This window comes from Nanorana parkeri, unplaced genomic scaffold (assembly GCF_000935625.1).
Source record: "Nanorana parkeri isolate BGI_ZX_2015 unplaced genomic scaffold, ASM93562v1 scaffold1019, whole genome shotgun sequence".
In the NCBI taxonomy this organism is placed as follows: Eukaryota; Metazoa; Chordata; class Amphibia; order Anura; family Dicroglossidae; genus Nanorana; species Nanorana parkeri.
Window position 1 is genome coordinate 160691 of NW_017307287.1, and position 25143 is coordinate 185833.

At 41.1% G+C, this 25143-nt stretch overlaps 1 protein-coding gene across 1 annotated transcript in view; it reads right to left on the reverse strand.

The window, feature by feature from the left end:
• The window catches only part of CSMD3 (CUB and Sushi multiple domains 3), a 576345-nt gene that overhangs the window by 143384 nt on the left and 407818 nt on the right, over positions 1-25143 (reverse strand). The window contains exons 40-41 of the mRNA XM_018567203.1: positions 23520-23697; positions 15289-15434 (exon numbers count right to left, since the gene is read on the reverse strand). Coding sequence (XP_018422705.1) covers positions 15289-15434; positions 23520-23697 — 324 coding nt within the window. The remainder of the gene's footprint in view (positions 1-15288; positions 15435-23519; positions 23698-25143) is intronic.

The window sequence follows — 25143 nt, forward strand, 5'->3', positions numbered from 1 at the left end:
CGGTAGCGGTAGTTTGTTCGTTTCGTTTTCGTTTCTTATTCGTTTCGTTCGTTGAAGAAAAACATTTTTCCCCCTCAAATGTGATTTTGCTGCAAACGAACGAACGAATGAACGAAACGAATAAGAAACGAAAACGAAGCGAATGGTCGAACAAACTACCGCTAACGAATTTCGTCCGAATCCGAATTACATATCCTGTCGCGTGGGTAGTGACAGGAGAATGGAGGAGATCTTGCTGGCTGAGAGGTAGGTCGACCCCTCTGGCATCTGTGGCGGGGACGGGGTGAGGCGGATAACCGGGTCCTCTATAATGCTGGGTGCAGGCAGCGAGTTGGGCATCTGCTGCAGGGTGGACGCTCCCGGGACCGGGGTGAGTGGTGAAGCTTGGGCGCCACGAGGGGGGCGCGGAGGTGTAGGCCCCTGGGTCTTACCCTGTGTCTCGGGCCCCATGGCCGGCCGCGGTGTGTTGCGGGTCGATGGCGCTTGGCTGGAAAGGTACCGCTGTAATGATGTCAGGGAGCGCCGACTGTTATTAGATCTGGATTTCCTCTTCTGTGACATCGAAAATTGGATTGGAAGATGTCGTGATCTTCTGAATATCCCCGTAGATAGCAGAGCTCAGGCAATGTGCTTCCTAACTCCGCCATTGCCAAGCCACGCCCCCCTGTTAGTGGTATTATAACAAAGTGGAAGCAACTGGGAACAACAGCAACTCAGCTACGATGTGGTAGGCCACGTAAAAAAATAAGATATACTATGTAAAATAAAATACTAACTACAGCATGATTTACATGTAATTGTATATCCTAGAGACTCAAGTGGTAAGCAGTCCCCACCAGATTTCCTAGTTCTGCCCCAACATCATTGGTAATAAGAAGCCCAAATCAAGTTGTTACAGATAGCACATTCCAGGTGAGAGTAGCAGAACTTTTTTTTTACCCTTTTGAGAAGGAGGAAAGCACACCATGGAAACCCCACAAGTCTCCATGAGTTATGAGAAACCACCAGGTGATTCAACCAGGTGATTAGCGCTATATAAATCCTGTATAATAATAATAAAAATAATAATAATAATAACCCACCAACTATACACAGCAAACAATTAAATTTCAGTTTTCTGATATTTTGCCCTTTAGGTTCTATAGTAATCAAAGTATGATTTCCCTGCGGTTTTGTTCTCTACTGTATTTTATGAACTTGTGTCTTAACAGCATTTGAAGAACGTGCCAATAAATGTCAGTGGAACTGATTGATTGTATTTGACGAACTGTCACGCCAAATCTTTTCTGTTCCTGTTAGTTAAACTCTGTCTGTGTTATAGGGCAGAGATTGGAATCAATGTTAGACAGAAATGTCATGGCCATTTTCTTATTTAATATTGTTGCTGTGGTTGGAGCTCTCGTACATGCAGGTACCATTTATCTATGTACAGCTGGTGGTCCTCATACTATGGCATTGTTCTACAAAATAAAGTTGTCATAATGCGCCTGAAGTTAGAGAATACTGTACTACAGTATATAATAATATTATATAGTTAATTAATTATATATGCTAAATGGGTAACTTCAAAATGCTATCACTTCAGCTGTTGTATCTTTATATCGTTTGTGGACCAGAGAAGTTTTTTTAATTTCCATTTTGGACCTGTTTATTTGGTGATAACTCTGTATTTACATTACGTAAGTATGTTATCTTACTGTAAGTAATACATAAATTTTTTTGGGAGGGCAGACAAACGAGGCTTTGTTTTGGCAGTTTTGTCTTGCAAAAGTTATTTTACTTTCTATGTAATCTATAGTCAAAAAGTTGTAAAAAAAATGTTTTGTTCTGTTTTGACCAGTTTTTTCTTTAAGTAGTTTTACTGTAAGTCCCAATTTGCACCTTGGCGTAGCCTTTTCTGCGCGTTTTACGCTCGTTTTCTATTAGTGTGTTTTTGCACGATTTTAGCGCATTTCCCCACTAAATACATGTGCATTTTGGACGCGTTTCTCCATATGGGTGTATTGAGCATTGTCCAATGAAAAGAAGTCCTGTCCATGACATAATTCCTGTTCCTGTTTGTGGTTATCATCAAGAGAGAGGAGACAAGACCGTGGAGATGTACTCATCCAGAGCACGCTTGGTAGCAGTAAATCCTATCATGCGTCTGCCTCTGTGAGTCATGCCTGTGGCTTGCAATGCATTATGGGATTTGTAGTTTCAGCACATCTGGAGAGCCAAGGTTGCCTAACCCTGACCTAGTCAGATTGCAACATATGTGTTGAGCCTGGTTCCTCTCCCCCAAATAAACTTGCCAAGACCTGTCTAGATAGCTATGCATATGCAGAATCCAAATGACAATATTTTCTTAAACTCCTACACTTTAGCCAAGTGGTTAACAACTACAGACTTTCAGCAGCTGTGAGACTACAAGTCCTGTAATGCATAACAGTCTGTACACACAGACAAGAAACAGGCATGACACCCAGAGGTAGCTGCATACTGGGATTTGTAGTTCCACAACACATAGAGATCTGCAGCTGCACAGACCTACAATAGCGACACAAGCAAGCTGAAACATAAGCTACAACAGTATCACAACTAACTATAGATGCACCACATGTCACATGCACATGTTTTACCTTTGCTGTCCTGCACGGATTGAGGGAAAGATTCCCATTCTGCCCAAACCTGGCAAGCAATTTGGCTCCAAGCCTGCCTCCTCCTTCCTCTGTTTTTATAAAGGAGGTTGCGCAGGTTTACAGGCATGGTTGTGCCTGTATCAGCCTTATAAATGCCTCAGAGTGAACGTTATGCCAAACTTCTGCATGGATCAGCCATTTTGATTCCCAGTGTGCTTTGCAGGTGGTCTTCCACAATGTATATGCGCCTTAAAAACGTGCGTTCTTTTTGCACAAAAACGCACGAAAACCACACATGCACATTATTGCACAAACGCGCTGAATCTGCCTGAAAGAAGCTCATGCACCTTTTCCAGCATTCAACGTTTTTACAGCTTCCTGCTAAACTCTTAGGTGTGAACAGGGGCCATAGGAATGAATGGAAATTTTTGTGTTGTGTGTTTTGAAGCTTAAGCTTTCAGCGTCAAAACACCCAGGTGTGTACAGGGACTAACTCAAAATAGACACGGCAAAGTTATTGGTAGGGATGCCCCGATACCGATGCTAGCATGGGAATCAGGCCCGATACAGGGCATTTTGACAAGTACTTGTACTTGTCAAAATTCCCCGAAGCATGCGCTATGTTTTTTTTTTCTAAGCAGGGCAGAATTGTGAGCTCTTCCCACAAGCTGAGCACCGAGATGCGATGCAGCGATCCTGCCCAGCGCCGACTAAAGGAGGCATCGCGTGAGGCTACGGGGATGGGAGTGAAACTGTGAGCAAGGGAAGCTGGGATGGGGCTGGCTGTAAATCTATTGCTATAGTGTACTGGACGTGTGTAATGTATATGTAGTGCATATATACAGCACACACCTCCACTACACTCCAGCAATAGAGTTACAATTCTCCACTGCTAACATGAATAGGTTAAACCATGATCCATAGTACATAACATGTAGTTGTACTATGGATCATTTAAAGTCACCTGTCCCTTTAAGAAAAAGCATCGGTAATTGGTATCGGCAAGTACATGAGGGGAAGTACTTGTACTTGTACTTGGGCCTGAAAAAGTGACATCGGGACATCCCTAGTTATTGGCAAAAGAGAATACTAGATAAATGATACTAAAAAATAGAAATAAAATATTGGTAAAAAAATTGACTTGAAAAACAGCATAAAAATCATAGCTAAGGGGAGAAAGGAATCAATTAAGGCTGATTAGTATTAACTAAGGGTTAAATAGGAATACATTTTATTTGAAAAAATAATATTTAACTGATGTCATGTGCCATCAAAGGTCACAACCTTGATCTTTATATGAATGAAATGGTGATTGCAATGCAACAATGCATTGTTACACCGTATTGCTCAATGACACTTGCAGACAATCTACACATACTGTATGGCCTGATAGAACGGAAACTGGAGGCATAGCAAAGGGAAAAAGGGAAGGACTTGCTTTTGGAACTGTCACCTTCTGCATTTATTCCTTTGAGAAGGGCAGGCAGGTAGAGGAAGAATATGAGGAGGAGGATTGCGGTGCTGGCAAGGCAAGGAGGAGGAGCAAATGTGGCAGGCTTCAAGAGGGACATTTCACACTCACAGGCGTGAGGGGATAAAATGAACCCCACATGAGTGGGGTGAGATTACTGAGGACAACATTGTTCTCAGTGCCCATGAGGACTCAGGGTCCACTGCTTCAGGCAATTCATAGCAAATTAGGTCTTTTATGCTCAAATGTTTTCACAAGGATCTCAGGATTTAGGTAATCAATGCCACTATCAGGTTGCCAGTATTAGATCCAAGATACAACAATAAAATGGACGGTCACCTGCCACCATCCCCCAGGGAGCCCAATTGTGGCACTTTAATGAGGTGATATACACTGAGTGGCCAGATTATTATGACCATTGGGCCACGAGATGACTCCACGAGATGACTTTGTTGGGCCACCTTGTGACTCCACGAGGTGTCTAAAAATTATGCGAGGAATCTGACACTGCACGGTTGCCCATCTGTTGTCTTGTACCAGTCTTGCCACTCTCCGTTCTGCCCTAACAGTCACTAGTCGCTGACGGCCACAATTCGCACGTTCAGACCCAGATTTCCGGCTGACAGTCCAGTCTTTAAACACTTTAACAACAGCTGCTCTTGAACATTTAACAAATTCTGCTGTTTTGCTAATACTCGCTCAATGGCTCCGAGCGCCACCAATCATCCCACGTTCAAAGGCTGTTAAATCGCGTTGTTTACCCATATCTTCAGAAAAAAATCACTTCTACTGTCGTGGTAAACAACCTGCTTCCCTATTTATAATGGTCTGGCCCTCTAGCAACTTCAGCGCGAAATTATAGCTAATTATAGCTAATTTGCCTACAAACATCAGGTGGTCATAATAATCTGGCCACCTATGTACCAAACCGGGTGACTAACTTGTACTTCCAGCAATGTGGGATTGTATCCCCCTAGGCCATTGTATTCATTTCCGTTGTTCATTCCTTGTAAATCCAATAAAAACGACATGCTTAATAATCTTGCCACTCAGTGTATAAGAAGCTCTTTGCTGCATGGCGACAGGTGGCATAAACCGCAGGTGCCAGGCATGGCTGCAGGCAGCACTCACAGGCAGCACTTGAATTACATGATCCCTGACTATATCAGGTCTAGGGCTGATGTGGACACTCTCAGAGGCGAGAACCATAGTGACTATTGGGTGGGCAGACTGACCCACAGGCCTGCTTGCCCTTCAGCCAGTGTGCTGCCTGAGAGGACTTTCATTGCAGCAAGAGGTTTTTGTAACAAAGTGGCACATTGGCCATGGACTATCTTATGTTCATTAAAATTAGCCAGTCTTGAATTACCAATGACTACAAAACCTCTGCTGCTGATGCTGCATACTAAACATTCTAGTGTCACCTAGCCCAAAGAAAAGAAAAAGGATGCCTGCCACCCTTATCAGCCCCTGTCACCTTTCCTAGCTTATTCCAGTGCCCTAGCACTGTAAAGGTGTAACACAATGTTTCTACAGCTTGACCACAGCTACAAAACTTCTAACATTTACAACAGTGTAAATTCTGCATTGCAACTTAGAGTATGTGGCTTGTCAGGTGCATGGCACCAAAAAGGTGCCACACAATATTTCTGCTGCTCAACTGCAGCCGCAAAGATTCTAATGTTTCATGATGCATTAGCAATGTTTGCAAAGTGCCAAAAGATGTTTGAGGCATGCCAATAAGTTACTCAGGCTCCCAGCATTGCACTGTGGAAAATTCAAAGTTCAAAGATACATAGATAATGAGAAAAATGTGAATATGATTTCTCCTTAGTCCAATAATAGCATTGCTTGAGTCATAGTAAAATGAATTCACAAATGATAGAATCTATCATGTGCTTTTATTGTTACTGCAATTTCCAAGCATTTTATTTTCTGTGCACATTTCAAAAGATATTCTCATTAACCATGCCCACACATACATGAGTAATAACTTGTGGTTCAAAGCAACAGATGGTGCCTAGAACAAAGGTTAACAGACTTTATTTGTGGAAAACAATACTTGGTAAATGACATTCCATGTTTTTCAACTCAGCTTTTAACTGAGGTCTCTTCTAACTGTTTCATAATCAAATATATAATGCGTAAGCTCACACAGTAATGCACACTGAAGACAAACAGCTATAATAAAGTTGTGCAAATCAAAGTATTGTAATAACGGAGAAAAGAAAACATATTACACAAGGACAATATAAATGTCAGTCACTGCAGGTACTGTGGGGATTTCAAGAGTAGGGATGAGCTTCAGGCTTGGGTCGGCCATGAGTTCAATCTGAACCCAGCCCATTTGTAGCTTGGCAAACAAAATCATCAGATCTGACTAGTTTACCCGCCTGCCTGAAAGTCTGTATGATGCAGCCGGACGTTATTAATTTATCGGAGATATCACTATAGCCAATCAATGACAGTTTCCAGCTGGCTTGTTTCAAATTGTAAAGAAGCTGGTGGGGATCCTGGGTTATGTCATGAACCAAATAGGGTATTTGGCACAAATGACAGTTCCTGGCTGGCTGCTAAACATAAACATAAAGTCCTCTCCATAGACCTCCATATCCACTGGGCCTTTGTCTGCATGAACATGGAGACAAATCTAATGTAAATCATGTAGTCCAGTGAGGCAGAACAACATCAATCACAAAAAGCAGCACCCCTACAATCCACCAACAGAAAGATCCACTGCCACAATTATCTTTTTCAGTTGCTACTCCTTTTGCAAATGACAGCTTCCTGGCCAGCTGATGAATGTAAATAAACAGGTTGGGGATCCAAGGTGATGTAATTTTCCCCAATCTTCACTGTTCCTGAGATAGTGGGCTCACTCCAGTCAATCTAATTAATAATGTATCTAACGTACCATGGTCAGATAAAAGAATACGTTAAGGATTCAGGAACGTGCAATAATAAAACCCAAACCACTAGCACCAAACTAAAATGTATGTATACGAATGCTAGAAGTCTGGCAAACAAATTAGAGGAGCTTGAACTTATGATACTTGATGAGGACTTCAATGTAGTGGGAATAATAGAAACTTGGCTAGACAGCTCACATCACTAGGCAACAAATGTACAAGGGTACAGCCTGTTCATGAGGGACAGGGTTGGTAGAAAGGGGGAGGAGTATGCATGTATGTGAAAAGCAATCTTACTGTGCACATATGAGATGACCTCATAACAGAAAGTTGCGATGGTGTTGAGTCTTTGTGGCTGGAACTGCATACGACTGATTCTAGTTCTAAACTTATTATGGGTGTGTGTTATAAACCTCCGAACATAAGTGGAGAGGAGGAGGCTCACCTACATTCCCAAATAAAAAAAACTGGGGAGCAGGGAAATGTTATAATGGGTGGTTTCAATTATCTGTATATTGATTGGTCACATGGTACCACTCATTCTCATAAAGGCTGCCCATTTTCTAAACCTGTTGCGGGACAATTTCATGGATCACATAGTTGAGTTCTCGACCAGGAAGAATGCAATTCTGGATCTATTAATCACAAATATTGCGGATCTAGTTGCAGACTTAGTGATTAGGGATACATTGGGTAATAGTGATCACAGGATGATTAATGTTAATGTTGGGTGCAGAAAAGAGAAGTGTGTTGGTTTGACAAGAACGCTAAATTTCAAAAAGTCAAACTTCGATAAGCTGCGTCATCTCGTGTATGACACTAAATGTGACAAAGTATTTATAACAATGAACACTGATGAGAAGTGGGATTGTTTTAAGAATACATTGCATAATGTGTTTACCAAGTGAATACCATTGGGTAACAAACATAAAAGATCAAGAACTAAGCCTGCATGGCTAAACAAAACGGTAAGACAACACATCAAAGAAAAGAAGCTGGCATATAAAAAATATTAGATGGAGGGGACTACATTGCCATTCCAGAGCTACAAGGACTGCAATAAGATAAACATGAAAGCCGGGAAGCTGAAAAAGATTTAAAAAAGCATATCGCCACAGTCTGTAAGAAGAACCCCAATAAATTCTTCCAATATATAAACAGTAAAAAGGTAAGAAGAGCAGGTAGGCCCAATAAAAGACGAGAATGGGAGATTAATCACAAATGACAGGGAGAAGGCTGAGGTATTAAATTCCTTTTTCTCATCAGTATAAACTCAAGAAAAAGACAGGTTTTAGGGAGATAAGGATGTAAGTAGCTTAATGCGTAAGATACTGAAGTGGTTGGGGTTCAACAAAGACTAGAAAAAGTTAATGCAAATAAATCGTTAGGACCTGATAACCTGCACCCCAGTGTATTTAAAGAGCTTGGCCATGTTATATCAAGACTGTTATTCCTCATTTTCAAGGACTCCTTAATGACTGGAAGGGTACCAAGTGACTGGCGTAAAGCAACAGTAGTACCGATATTCAAAAAAGGCTCAAGATGCCAACCTGGGAACTACAGACCTGGCAGTCTAACATCAAAAGTATGCAAACTATTTAAAGGAATGATAAAGGACTATTTAGTGGATTTGTTCGTGACAAAGGTGCAAGTGATAATCAGCATGGATTTATGAAGGACCGTCAGACCAACCTACTAACATTCTACGAAGAGGTGAGTGGAGATCTGGATAGAAGAAAGCCAGTAGATGTGGTGTACCTTGATTTTGCAAAAGCATTTGACACAGTACCACATAAACGCTTGATACACAAGCTGAGATCTATGGGCATAGTTGAAATGGTGTGTACATGGATAGAGAACTGGCTACAGGAACGTGTCCAGAGGGTATTGATAAATTGTTCTTTTTCACATTGGTCTAAAGTTGACAGTGGCGTGCCCCAGGGTTCTGTGCTAGGTCCCATACTGTTTAACCTGTTTATTAATGGTATTGGGGAAGGTGTTAATAGCTATGTTTCTGTGTTTGCAGAGGATACTAAAATTGGGAGGGTAATAGACACGGGCGTAGACAGTATAACATTACAGGAGGACCTGAATAAAATAGGGGAGTGGGCAACTATATGGCAGATGAGGTTTAATGTCGAAAAATATAAAGCAATGCATTTTTGAGGTTTAAAACAGGCAAGCGGAATACACATTAATGGGTGATTCACTAGGGAACTCAGAAATGGAAAAAGATTTTGGGGTCATAGTTGACCAAAGATTGAATAACAGCATGCAATGCCAGGCGGTGGCAAACAAAGCTAACAGAGAACTGTCTTGTATTAAAAAGGGAATGTACTGTAGAGACAAATCTATAATTTTGCCAACAAAGACTAGAGGCCATCACCTAAAATTGGTGAAAAAAGATTTATCCACAAAGGACGTAGGGGCTGCTTTTCAGTCAGAGTGGTTAAATTTTGGAACTCTCTGCCACAAGCAGTGGTATTAGCAGACGGTATTGAATTATTCAAAAATCAATTAGATACCTTCCTCAGAGACCATAACATACAGGGGTACAGGTACTCTTAAAAAACTAAGACGAAACAGGGACTCATATACACACATGCACGCACTACACACACACATACACACAAAGGTTGAACTTGATGGACCTGTGTCTTTTTTCAACCTCAAATATTATGTAACTATGTATAAGCAGCACTCGACTGCTCCCTCCTGCTCTGTCATTCAGCCGGAACATTCCTGTTCATGGGCTGGCCAGCCAATCCTGCTGCTTAGGGGTGGATAGGCTGTGCGCATATGTCCATTTGAATTTACAGGTTTATGAGTAAATTTTTTTTTTTTTTTAGCATGTAGTATTTATTGAAGTTTCAAAACCGTCCAAATGAGTAAATTTTTATGATAAAGTAGGTTGGTTTAATGAAACCATTCATAGATAAAAAACAAAATCCCTTTGCCTTATAAACAGTATACTTTATAGTATATTTTCATTAACCTGTAATGCACCTTTAATATTGTATTTTCACCAGTGCCTCCTACTTTTCTATTCTTACAGATGACAGTGTCATATAATCAGCCTTGAAATGTCTTAATCTTGAAGGAAGGCTGTGCTACATGCATTTTGTACTGCATTACTTTTATGCTATCATTTACTTGGAGAACTATTAAGCAACAGCAGCCGTTGCTCTTTTCCATTAAGCTCTGGGAATTTGAACGAGTTTAGTGCTGGCTCAAGAATGCTGACCTGTCACTGATCAGTGATGGCTCGCTTGTCCATTTGTCTTGCTAATCACATAGGATCTCACTGTGACAGAACAAAGGTCCTTGACAATTATGTAACAAATGCACAAGTTGGCTGTGTAAGAAAAAGGTTATCGGCTGTTTAATTAAAACAGTAAAATGGTACAATTTGTTATATAATGCAGTTTAGAGATCAGCATTACTTGTAACTAATTAATTATGACCTAATTAAGAATCTCTACTAATAATGCATTTAATTGTATATAAAAACATTACTGCTTGCTTACAAGGAAAACTCTGAGCGCATTATTAAAATTTTTACATACAAAGCAGACCTAGAATGTCTGTTTTGCATTTTCTAATGGTGTAGATGAGAAGCGCTGAACTACTTGGTGTACTGAAATCTGTGATGGGAGGTAAATGGAGATCGGTAGTCAGCACTTTAATCCCTGTGGAATTGTGAAAGGAGAGTGATGAAAGCACTACTCCACTGGTCCAGAATAAGATTTGTTTGTATGCAGCAAGGTGAGCCAATATTATTTGGTGGCTGCATGGGTCGCCCTTCATCAGGGCTGGTTCTGCCAAACTTGAACTGGAACAGGAGACACAACGGTCTTCAGCAACTGTTTAATTTGCTGATTTCTTAGGCCAGGCCGGACTTTAACCTACTATTTCTCCAACTAGCTGTCAAAATGAACTGAGGTTTGCTAGTCTTTGCTGGAAAAATCAACTGAGGTTAAGACAAATTAGGGATAATGTTTGCTTCTATTGGTTATTTTGGAGAGATTTACACTCACTTCTTGTTGTGTCCTCAAGACTGGAAGTAGATAGAAATATCCTTAAAAGACCACAGACAACAAAAAGCAAATATATAGGTTTTAAATATCTACCAAAACGAAAAAGAAAAAGAAAACGTTTGGCTAGCACTTTAAGGTTAGTATACCCAATGCAGAACCATCTGTAGCATGAGAACCTTATCTGATGGTGCCCTTTGTGGGCACCATGAGCCGCAGCTTCCTGCTCATCCTCTATACATTGGAAAATCTCTAATGTCTTCGATCCAGCAACACATACAGGTGAAACTCGAATAATTAGAATATCATGCAAAAGTAATTGCAGTAAGTGCTGCAAAAGGGGCCCAAACCAAGTACTGAGTACATATGCATGCTTGTACTTTTCAGAGGTCCGATATTGTTCTATGTACAATCCTTGTTTTATTGATTGCATGTAATAATCTACTTTTTTGAGGTTGTGGATTTGGGGTTCCTGGGGTTTTCATGAGCTGTAAGCCATAATCATCACAATTATGACAAATCACGGCTTGAATTATCTTGCTTTGCATGTAATGAGTCTCTCATATATTAGTTTCACCTTTTAAGTTGCATTAGTGAAATAAATGAACTTTGCACGATATTCTAATTATTCGAGTTTCACCTGTATGTTGAACATTCCATGGGGCAGGACTGAGCACAGGTAAGTTGGGAGGTACACCTAAAGTGACTGTAGAGTTTGAGCTTGGGTGGCACTAGACTTGTTTGGCCAATATCACTGCAATTTGCTCCACTCCACTTCTCTGAACTTGTTGAGTACAAGATCACAAGGGACAGCACAGTCTCCAGCAGATGCCCATCTACTAGCTTGAAAAAGGGGAGAGGAAGGAGGTGGGAACAAAGAACTGAGGACTGGCTTGCCTTGCTGTGCCTGTGTGGTTGTGAAGACCTACACAGATTGCTGGAACACACAGGCGGACAACTTCATAGAACCTTGCAAGGAAAAGAAGCCACCCTAAAACAGGTCATCAGGGCCAGTGCGTGGGGGACTAGCTGCAGGAAACTAAAACATCTAAGCACCAAGGGGCAGCATCAATTGTTAGTGATTCAATCATCATTTCAAATAGCTAAAAAAAATGAACTTTAATTTCACTTTAAGCTTACTACCCTAAAAACAACAAACAATCAAGAATGCCAACTGTTTCATGGGCATGTGGCAACAATTAAACAGCTATACAAGTGCAATTTACAGTGATCATTTGCTTTAATGTTGCCTAGGTATACAACATGAAAAAGCCTCTCATATTCTTAGTGGATGCTCTGATTTATTAAATAAAGAACGCAAATAGACCTATACCACTGACATCTCTAGCAGCTGACAAAAGCAACTGTGGTCTGGGGATGCTCACCCACAACCACAGCACAGCGTTATACCATATATATAATTTGTTGTGGAATGTAAAAGCTTTGAGTGTCCCTTAAATGTTTCTTTGATATTAACAAAACTAAAATATAGAAAACAATGTCCATTGCACTGCAAAGGATGGTTCAATAATCACCAAGGTGTCAGTGAGTAATGGCTGGTATTTTTTTTTTGTTAAAGTTTTGCTTTAAGAAAAAAAAAAAAAACTTTTTAGATGGGTCATTCATTTTAATGAAATTCTGACAGTACAGTTCAAAATAGAAACACCTACAGTGGGGGGTTATAGTTGTAAGGGACAAGTATTATCATGATTTCAATGAACATCAGTTAGATGTGTTGGCATTAATCAATCAAAACATGCTTTTATATTTGATCTTCTTTTATTTTGAAATACCTTTCTTTTTCTTGTTTATAGTGGACTATAAGATAACCTCAGCTTTGACCAGTACTACTTTAACCTCCTTCCCACCCCCACCCTCACCCACGCCAAATCTGTATACAGCAGATGTAGTGTATGTGCTTTGGGAATTAGTGGGAGCTATTAGCAACTTATCTCTAAACCCGCAAGTAATAGGAAGCAGACATCACTAAAAATTACAATTCTACCAAGGTCAAGACGGGTTATCATCATGAAGATGTTTCAGTGAACCTGAGGCTTTAGGCAGCATGGGGAATAGAACTTTAATACAGGACATAAATATAGCCAAGGTTAAATAAAAGACTCTAACACAACTGAAAGAATAGCGTAGAGCCTAAAATTAAATGCGCATATATAACTGATCCATGTCTTTAATAAATAATAGTTTATGAGGTCTGGTAAGATAAAACAGGATTTCTATTATGTGCAATGATGTTAAGGTGTGTTGGCATAGAGATGAGTGTGCTAATCTTTAAATTAAGCATATCTTGTGGAATGGATAATGCATCCTTCCTGGTGACAGTATTTCAAATTCTCTTGCACAAGCTCATGCTGTTTCATCTGGTATACTAAACATCATTACATGTATGGATTCTGACTGCAAGGATTCATGAATTGCATAATTCTCTGCAGACTGGCTAAATCTCCATGTAAATAAATCAGAAAAGTCAGAGAATAACAACTTGCCAGAACAGATCAGACAGACTATATGGCCAAATGTTGTGGATACCCAACCATCACACCTACTGTATTACAAAAAATATGTGGATGCCCCTCCAAATTATTAAGTTCGGGTGTTTGCAGTGAAGGTTACTGTTAATGCTACAGCTTGCAAAGCCATTTGAGGCAATTGTGTACTTCCACAGCATTCTCACAGTTTTGGGAAAGCCCTTTTATGTTCCAGCATGATTGTGCTCTTCTACACAGACATCATTTGACAAGTTTGGTACAGAGGAACTTGAGTGGCCTGCACAGAACCCTGAGCTCAACACTACTGAATAACTTTGGGCTGAATTAGAATTCCAGCTGTTAGCATGGGTTGAATAGGTACAAATTTCCATTAACGCACTCCAAAAACTTGTGAAAATCCCAGAGAAGTGGAGACTGTAATAGCCACAAGCGGGAGGGGCAACTCCGAATTAATGCGTATAGTTTTGGAGTTGAATGTCCAAAATTAAATGTTCATAGAGGTGTGATGGGCAGGGGTCCACAAACCTTTGGCTATATAGTATATGCCCAATATGGATTGGACAAATCTGGTCCTTTCTGGCAAATTATAAGTCTCCACTTTGGATCTGGTGAGCTGCTAAGAAATAAAATCTATTAATCACCTGAACATGTGGTATGACCATGCAGGCTGGCCCCACCAGCTGAACAATTGGTCCCTTGATGCCCTGTTTGACCACTGGAAGCAACCATAGAGCTTGTGGGCTTATCCATAGCTGAAGACTATCTCCACATCTCCATGTGAGAGCACTGGATGCCTAAGTCGAGTAAGGCAGAAACGCATTAGCGGTTGTTTTTCTACAGATGCGTGTAGGCTAAATCTTCCCATCTGTGTGTGGCCACAGACTGCACTCACTGTATGAGGTGGACCATTCAGATAGAAATGGTCTTAAAGCACTCAGTTTACAGTCCATCCCCAGGGATGTTAAACCGTCAGTATTCCCCTTCACCTCCTTTTCTCCATCCACCAATGCTCATGGAAAAGTTTTAAAAGTTTGTTCATGATTGTCTGAAAGTGGGACTAACACTCTTTGCACAGCAGCTGAATTATTTTTAGATAGTAGTAAGTAGTGCACATCATATAGATAAGTATATTTGGTGTGTACTGTAGAATAAAGGTTGATTTTTGGAAGAGCATTGTGTGCTGGTTCTGCAGTTTTTGAGGCTATCACTCCAGAAGAGGGCCATCCGTGCACTGAATGTGGATTACAAGGATACGTGACAGGGGTGAAGTGCGCTTTGTGTTTCTGGTCATCTGGGTACTTAAGCACTAGAACAGCACTGTCAGGTGAGAGGGAGAAGAATGAGCCACATGGTCCCCATACGCAGAAGTAGTGAGTATTACAAACAGAGCAAGGATGAAGGTGAAAATGTTTCTGGTTGGACTGCCATTAAATTACCTGTTGCCAAAACCAAATTTGCTTTACTAATGAATTAATTGCTTTCTGTTTTCAGCAGTATTAAAATGTAACCAGTGCTGACTGCTTACATTGGACTGATTTTTGATGTACCTTGTTTAATGGTGTGTGATATCATGTTTTAAAAAACAAAACAATTCTTATACATTTTACTAGACAAACCAAAATGTTTTAAAAGCTGCTGCAATTAATTACAGGGAGCTAATCCATATGCATTATAGGGCAAGTACTGTTATGCAGGGTTTATGTTGAAATGTGTAAAATCACTTGATTGGCTCACAAACACACTCACCATGATAGCTGAGTACAAAGAATCCACTGGTTGTGAAGTCACTATGGAACTTTATAAGGACCTGATTTGATGTGCTGTAAACAGATTCCAAAGCAGTGTTGCCACTAAACTGCCCAATTTGAGGAGAACTCTGGTCTGGCCCATCCCTAAAACAAATGATAAAACTGTGTTAAAAAAACAATAATTTTACTTTTATTGATACATGTGCTATTAAAAAAGTATTCTGAAATACAAGCAGCAGTATGTTCAGGTAGTCTAACGAGTCCAAGATAAGGTCAACGTGTATTGCACAATGCATTGATGTGATTTCTATAGTAACCCAGAGAATGGCATTTCTTAAAGGGTTGAACCATTCTTATTGCTCAAGGACTAAAGTAGTATGTGCTCTGCAGTAGCTCTTCCCATCAATCACATGCTTTATGTAGAAGCCTTGCTTACTATGATGAATTGTATTGATTTCAAACAATTCTGCAGTAGGACTGAGACATCATGGTGGGTTTCTAAAGGAAAATATTTATTGTTGTACTCCCAAAGGGGCCAGTGATTCAGGCCACTTGATTTAGCTGATTTACTAAAGGAGTGCAGGATGATCACTTTAAAAGTGAATTTTCCCTTAGGTCATTAAATGAGATGATTGTAAATGAAAAAATACTTTGCAAAGAATATGCAATCATTTGCAAAGTCAATTAAAAACTGGAATGTGTTCACCATGATTGAATAATTGAAGTCAACACAGATTCACCTCATTCAGTAGGCAAAGAGAAAGCTTTATCATAGGCTAATTAGTTAGACATTCTCTCCTAATAACAAACTGTTATATTGTTTTATACTGTGATATTGGTGTAATAATTGTTACTAAAAAGAAGCACATATTGAGTGGCTTGGCTCACATTTTGCATCAAGACCCAGAGGTGTTTAGGTATGACTACTGTTGTAGTTGTATAAGTAACAATGAGATAAAAATGTATTGTTGCTTTCCATTTTTCCCTTTGAGTTCCCAAGACCACCCCCATTTACTTACAGTATGCATATTGTGCACTATAACATGCAGATGACAGTGCTAGTTTTTACCAGGAGTTACAGCACAGTGATGATGTCACAGCTAATTTCAGAGTGGCGGGAAACGCTGGCTGTCCATATAGAAAGACTAGGGACAGACTGAGCTTCCTCTCATTAGCATACAAAGCTTCTAGATCATTAGTGTTATGGCAGACAATCTAATTTACAACTGGCATGTAAGTTTCCGTTTCGCTTCGTTTTGGAAAGACCAAGTTTTATGTAAGCAGCAAGTTTTAATTTGTTTTTGTTCAAAAGTTTTTATTGTTTTCCAAAATAAAGAAATAAAGAAATTCCAGCGTACATAAACATCACAAACAATGCAATCGAGGCTGTACATACAGCCCTATAAATCAAGAAGGACTTAAGCTCATTACAATCTGTGTTATGCATGTCGCAGGAAATAAACCGTACACAACTGGACCAAATGAATCTCAGGATCTGGCATTGGAGTAGGCGCATCCTATATGCTGGGACCGGGATAGGTAACACTCTAGCAAAATATAAAAATTTCGGCAAAAGAGACATTTTCACCGCTGTGATTCTTCCTAGCCATGAGATACGGTGTTTGTTCCAGGAGTTCAGGAGCGAGGTCAGGTGAGTAAATAATTTAGGGTAATTAGCAGTATATAAAGTGTCATACGTCGGGGTTAAATGTATCCCCAGGTAGGAGAGCGCGGATTGTACCCATGTATAGGGGAAGGAGGCCTTTAAGGAGTCACATAAAGCAGGTGGTAGGGATACGTTTAGCGCCTTCGTTTTGCTTGGGTTAATTTGTAGGCCTGATAGGCTTCCAAATCGTTGTAGCAGTGGCGAAAGTGAGGACAGTGACTTAAGGGGGTCGGATATCATTAGAAGTGCATCATCTGCGAATAGACTTATTTTATGGTGGTACCCCGCTACTTCAATGCCGTGGATATCTTTGTGTATGCGAACAGCTTGGGCCAAGTGTTCGATCGCCAGGGCGAACAGGAGAGGGGAGAGCGGGCATCCCTGCCTGGTCCCCCTGGAAATCTGGAATGTCCCCGACCTGAATCCTTGATACTGCACGTATGCTGAAGGAATAGAATACAGGGAGTCTATCCATCTCATGAACGATTGTCCAAAGCCCCAATGCCGAAGCACCCCCCTTAGATAGTCCCAGTCAATGGAATCGAAAGCTTTAGTGATGTCCAGGGACAGTAACATAAGTGATACATGCCTGGAGCGAGCAATGTGGAGTATCAAGGATATACGACGTATGTTATCTCCGGCTTGACGTCCAGGCATGAAGCCCACCTGGTCCCTGGACACCAGGGCATTAACATATAAATTCAACCTGAGAGCCAATATTTTAGTAAGCAGCTTCATGTCTATATTGATTAAAGAAATAGGCCTATAATTTTCCCAAGAGGAGTGATCGGCATGGGGCTTTGGGATCATGCTGATGGCAGAGACCAAAGAGTCTCTAGGTGGTAGGAGGCCCTTTCGTAAGTCATTAAAAAATTTAACCAAATGAGGGGCAAGTACATCTGAGAACTTTTTATAGTAAAGGGCCGTGTAGCCGTCTGGGCCCGGCCTTTTCCCAGTGGCTTGCGTTTTAATGGCATTCTGGACTTCCATAAGTGTAATTTCCGAATCAATATCTGATCTAGCTTCCTCAGTTAGGGTAGGAAGATTCATGTTTGTCAGGAAAGTTTCCAAGGCCTGTGGAGAGAATTGTCCCTTAGTACTATAGAGGGTTTGGAGGTGAGTTTGAAATGTCTGTAAAATCTTAACCGGATGGGAAGTCAAGACATCCCTGCCTATTCGCAATTGTATCGGGGTACGTTTGGGGCCTGCATCTCTTAGTCTGGCAGCCAACAGCTTACCTGGCTTGTCTCCCTGTACGTAAAACTTGTGTTGTACCCAGCGTAACTGAGCCTCCGCCTTGTGTGTCAAACACAAGTTTAGCTCCGTTTTAACAGACGCTAGGCGGGATCTATTCTCCCCCGATGGCGTCCCCTGGAAAGCCCGAGAAGCTTGTTCCAATGACCGTTCCAAGAGGCGTATACGTTCCTCCCGTTTTTTCCTAATGCTAGATGCCAATGTCATCAGTTTACCCCTGATAGTGGCTTTGTGTGCCTCCCAGACCACCCCTGAGGACGCCACCGAGGGAGCATTGAGAAGAAAAAATTCAGTCAAGTCCGCATTGATGGAGGTGTACACTTCAGGATCTGTGAGCAGGGAGTCTCTGATGGACCAGGTGACCCTGTGCGATCTAGGCAGGGAGAGTTTACAAGTCAAGCTCACTAAGTCATGATCGGACCATGCTATAGGTAGAATCGCGGCCGATTGTGTAAAGGGGAGTGTGGACGTGTGCAGAAAAATGTGGTCTATACGGGAGAACGTGTTGTGTGGATTAGGATAAAAAGTAAAACGTTCCTTTGCCGGGTGCAGTTCCCTCCAGGCATCCGCCAGACCATATTCCGCTAACAGCAATCGGAATCTGCGGGCTGTAGGCAGTAAGGATGGAGGGACAGTAGGGTCTCCCGGATCCAAACGGTCAGCATGAGGGTGTATCAGCAAATTCGAGTCACCACACATGATCAGGGTTCCCTCCAGCTTAGCGTCAACTATTGTTAGGAGGTTCGCAAGGAACTCCAGCTGTCCAGAGTTGGGAGCGTAGTACGATACCACCGTTATGGGTACATCATGAATCGAGCCCACAAGTATTATGTATCTCCCCTCTGGATCCGTGATGGTGTCCCGGCAAACGAATGGCAGCGTTCTCCTGAAAGCTATAAGGACTCCCTTAGTTTTCGTTGGGGCCGAGGCCAGATAAAAGTTGGGGAACGTGGAATGAAGGAATGTAGGGGGGGAATCATGTCTAAAGTGAGTTTCCTGCAGACATATTATGTCGGCATGCAGGGATTTAAATTGTCGGAATGCTTTAACTCGTTTATTTGGTTGATTGAGCCCTTGGACATTTAGGGACACTATTGTAAGGGACATTCCCGCACTTAGACACCCAGAAGCAGGAGAGAAGTAGTAGGGCAAGATGGGAGGAAAAAGGGAGAAAACCAGGGAGGGAAGTAGCGAGGGAGGGCAGTGAGTAGGAAGGGGATTTGAGGGGAGAGAAGGGGGTTTTAGAGAGAAGAAGTGAAAAAAAAAACTCCTTCACAAGTAGGTCCACACAAGTCTCGTGGACCGAGGTAGTCGCCCGTCAGGACCCTGCAAACAGCAAAGCCTGAGTGACGAGATGTGAGGCAACACGTATGAACCGGGCTGGGCCCCCGGATCACATCCAGAACATGAAGGAATAAACTGCCAGCACCTAATATTGAAACACATAACATCTCACACAAAATTATATGTAAACTGTCACTGAAACCAGAGCTCCGATATCAGGAGAACCCTAATAGAATAAATGTAAAACATCATAAGCGGAGCAAATGATTCCCCACATGCAACGACCTCGCGACTCCAGGCTCATATTGTTGACGTGGACATACCGTACGGGGGCCGGAACCATGACACTCCGCAGTGCCATACCTAATCAGAGATCGCATATGGGGAAATCCAAGTACCCAAGCAAGAACATTGAGGGGGTAAACCTCAAACATGACCCGAAAGTTCACTCTGCCCCAGCATAGAGTCCCCTGGCCACCCCTTTAAGACAAAACCTCAGTGAGTGAGCCAAGGCCTATTCCTTCCATCACTCAGACAAGGCTGCCAAGTCGAGGGTTCTAGCTAACCGTATACGCAGGTTCGTCCGGCGATCACGGTTCTTAGCGTCCTCTACCTGGGAATGCAGGGACAGGTTGAGGTTGCGAAGGCGTTCCAGTTCGTCTTCATGCCCCTCAATGATGGTGGTAATATCATTGCATCTGGATTCTAACACCGTCGTCCGCTTCCCGATTTCCCGGATCTCCCGGACCAATTGTGTTGTTATCTGTTTGGACATCTTGTCCAGGGCTTTGTGCAATGTAGTTTCGAATTGCGCCATCATAGCCATCTGTTGGTCAGGCAAGGGGTTAATAGGATCGTCACCAACTGGATCCATGGTGTCTACTGAGGACCTCGTGTCTTCGTCCGGCGGGGGTGCCCTGTACGCGGATCGGCGCGACATCCTACCCAAGGCCTCATGTAAGGTCGATTGGCTAAGCGTGGGCTTCTTCTTCGGGTAAGTGCGACCCATTTTAGCATCAATCGGTGCCCCGAATGATCCTCTCTCAGGTCCCGCTGTGGTTGTGTAGATTCGGGCAGTTAATATCAGCCGTAAGATCCGTAAGGCGCCCAGTCCGGTGCGGAGCTGATTAAACCGCGGCCATCACGGTCAGCCTCGCGCATGCGCCTCAAGTTTTAATTTGTTTTAAGGTATGCTAGGTAAATTAGAACATGTCACAAATATAAAATAGGTGTTATCCCAATTTGGCTGCAAAATGGAAATATACTTTAGAAGATGTGGGCCTTGTTAGGTCATAGACCAAGAAATAGTAATGGATCAGCAACAGTAAGCAATATATTAGGCTAATAGACTGGAAGTGAGTGGGAAGGACAGGGAGCCAATATGGTATGTTACATAATAAGTGTGCTCACAAGCAACAGGATGATAGTAGAAGAAAGCAGAATTAGAAGAGCGGTTAAAGAAGGAACAATGTGAATATGTAAAAGGGAAAAAAATATTCTTACCAATAATTAGAGCTGGTTTATGACACTGCAGATTGACAACTGAGCAATCAGAAACTGCTGATCACTCAGCTCACAGTTTTCTCACTGCAGAGAGCAGTGACCATCAGTCACCACCCCATGCAGGGATTCCCCCTTCTCTGTTCCTCCAGCACTCAATGGAAGACAGACAGGGGAGGGGGTGGGCATAGCTGGCTCTGGTTCTGGGGAGGCAGAGCCAGCTTTCATTCAGGCAGTGGGGCGGATCCTAACAATATTGTTAGGCTCTTTCCCAGCTGCAGCGTGGCTCTGTACTGTCAGCAAATAGTGGGCAGTAGCCCACTGGATGCCGACTTTGGGTCACAGGAGTACATTAGTAAATGTTCCCCTGTGACCCAAAAGAGGACTTAAGCCAAAAACAGTTTTGACATTAGTTCTCTTTTAAGTCATCAGTTTACTTCTCATTTATTGTCCACTCGGCAAGCTGGAGGTGGAGAGAGGATACTATTGTATTCCTTCTAGAGTCTGGAATTGTAGTGGTGTCAACTTTCTGGCTCTACTAAGCAGCAGTGCTGTGTAAATTACAGTACTGGGTGACAGAAATATATAATCTTTGGTAAGTAAAACAGCTGCATTTTATGTATTTCTTCTGTTTATTTAGATGTTGACTGAAGTTCAGCTTTAAAGGAGCCTGTACTAGGAAATACATTGATTGCCATTGCTATCCTCCCTCTGAAAATGGCAGTGGTATATATGACTCTTATTTGAGTCAGAAGAGCCACTGACCCAAAAGAAGTATGAAGATCAGAAAACATGAAGTAAAGTCAGAACAGAAATACTTGAGTACTAATTACATGACAGCTGGGAAACCAGTATTTTTACTTTCAAGGAAAAGTCAGGCTTCATACTTGCACAGTACAGGTTTTTTTTCAAATATTTAGGTTGCTATATAGCACCATTTCTTCTCTGCTTTGTATAAAGGTCTCTGAACAGACCAGGCCACTTGGTATGGGTGGTAAACATACAGCCTGCCTGTTCTTAGTGCATACAAGTGGTAGTAAGAGACCACCTTTAGGCATTGTCTAACTAGATTTAGATTATCCTCTTCTGAATGAAGTGTGTTTGCTTCAGATTTTATACTTCACTGAAGAGTTACATTTTAGGAGTGCTTTTAAAGATCTGAAGAGCCCACAAGTGGCAAATTGTATGAGAAAGGGATCTGCATGACAAAAGAATAGCTGTAGGAGATTTTTTTCATTTGAAGATGACAAGTGATAGTTGGGGTATAAAAATGAGATTTGAAAAAAATTGTGCAAAGTTGACCCTGAAGCGATCCACTTGATAAATGACATTCAATTTTGTATACATATTAAAGGTACATACTTGCCAAGCATGAAGATATTATGTATAAACTGAATGACAATGTGACGTTTATTCTGTGCTGTCTTGATATCTACTGTATGTGTGCCAAGATACTCATTTATGCTCAGTAAATAATTATTGGTCACAAAAGTGAGGCTGCAAACACACAAAAGGGTTTATTTCCTGGATCCAATGCCACCACTCTCTGAGCCCAGTGCAGCCACAAAAAAGGCAAGGGGGTGTGACAAGACTGCAATTTAGCCTATAAACCTGCAAGAAACCCTAATTATCTGTTTTAAAGGCCGTGTATTGTCAAATCTTAATCCTTGAACACCATAAAATATTCTGTTTTAAAAATATACACAAGCTAGCTTGTGAGGAGAATAATATGGTATGGTTCTCTGACCAAAAGAACATGTGCACGGGAGTCTTTGGTGCCCTCCAATGAACAGCATCACACTTTTTTCATCTTAGGTTGCAACAGAACTGCTCTCCACTAAACATCCAGGTGATAGGGCCTGTCAGTTACAGGGTACAGGGTTACAGTTGGGGGTACTATGGTTTCTTCTAATGAAGAGTGCCACACTTCAGTTATGTTAGCCTGCAGTGGAACTGCCATCCAATGAAAATCCAGGTAGTAGGATCAAGTTCATTCTGGGAGTGTTTCGGTTTCCTCTAATAAAGATGCCACACTTCATTAATGTTAGCCTCTGAAAGTCCATGTGCTAGGACCGATGATTTTCATCCTGCTTATTTTAGGTGTCTTGTATTTTAGGTCACCCTTGCATTCATCTGTATTTCTCTGGGAGGGAGTTGCAGAACTTGCCCTGATATAAAGGGGTCCATGTTCCTAATGCAATGCATGAGTTAAACATATGACTTTAGGTGCCTTTTAAAGTAATACAACATATAATAATAATTAAATAGGTAATAAAGAAGCCTGCCCAGTCTTGAAAGCAGAGCAAAATATAATTTCAGAATTTCATTCATAAATTCTTTAAATGTTATATAAAACATCAGTAAACACAATCTGCAGTTGAAGAATGCATTTTCTAACTCTCTAACTGTCATTGATTAATGCACCTGTGTAATACATGCAGGCTAATAGCGAACAAAGGGAAAATAAAATACCTGGATCATTAAGCCATCAGTGCAATAAATCATCAGTGAATAAATGATCTTACCATACAGTTATAAAGTCGTAAATCGGTTCTGTTTGAAGGACTGTGAAATTGATGTAAATTCCATTTCCGGGAGGGACTCTAACCAGCCAGAGGCAGTCTTGGAAGTTTGGGTACTCATCAGGATAACCAGGGGAGTAAACAGTGCCGTTCATTGCTGTTATATTTCCTCCACAGAGAGCTGCAACATAGTTCAACAAACAAGGATGGTAAGAGGAACTGCTGTCAATACATAAATCTGTGGGATTGCATGAAAGACAAGCTGAAGAGCCTGTAAAGTGTAGATACTTGAAACTTCAAGGTTGCTAAGCTGCAGGCAAAGACGAGCACTCAAGCTATGGATTTTTGTTTCTCTGTGTGTTTTATCCTTAGAAAAATGTGGGTTTTATGGGACCTAAACACTGTGGCTTATGCAGACTAAAAGTAATATGATATGTTGAGAACTCAAATGACACAGCTGAACTAGATTTTCTTTTGGTTATGCTTACAACCTACAGAGAAAGTATGAAAATGGTAGTTTATACAACAAAAATGATTCAGTTTGCATCATGAAAATAAAACAAATCTTAATTGACAAGGAATATTTTGGCGTCTAATCAAAATACAACAGTGGAAAAGACCACAGCATTGATTCATTTCTTACTAGTCTGATTACATAGGATGACATTTTGGTTGTGGTTGGTTGTCATGGGTACACAGGGGCCTGTGCCGTTCTTATAAAATAGACCTGAACCATTTTATTGTCTGAGAAGGTCATTTTGTAGGCTAAACAACAGAAGCCATGGACAACATTAAAATATTTTGTTTAAGTGCTGTTAACTATGGAAAAGCTAATGGAGGAGATGATGGTGTAAATTACTTTGAAATGTGTAATATTGTAAATATCCATTAGCTATAATTTTGTATAGGAAGTATATTCCAATAAATTATATCAATTATATTATTCAATTAATTTCTCCTCCACTCTTTCTCTCATAGATAGATTGTACTGTATAATACAGTCAAAAACCATTGTTATCAATTTGTAACCAGGGTTTGGGATGTTGCTTACTCATTGCCATGGACTCTTTCTCACAGATTTGCAATAGTTTCACTTCTAAAAAGTATATGTATTTAGCATGAAATAGTATCTGTAGCCTTACCCAAACAATGGCACAGAAATAATTTTTATCTGGAGAGGGCAAAACCAGGGCATTATTAAAGTATATTTAAAGCCATTTTGTTTCCCTTCACTTCCTAGCTCAGCAACACAAGAAGTGAAAGAAAAACTATCCAAAGTATAGGGAAATGCATTCTTGTCCTTGCTGTTTAAAAATATTCCCTCTATTCATGTTCCAGAGACAACTCAAAACTTTATAATTTTTCTTACTTCCTTTGTCAGTGACATTAGTTACCAGGACAAATTCAATTTCCCCAGAGGGGACACAGACATCAATAAAAAATTAACAAGCTATCCAACCAATAACTTCTACATCCAAAGTTTCTATAATAGCCATTTACAATATACATTTACATTCCAGTCACAGGTATACTCTGAGCACCTAAACAATTTCACAATAGCCTGAATTCTTGTCTTTACCATTAGTGTCAACCAGGAATTTGGCTTCCGCAACAATCAACACAAGGG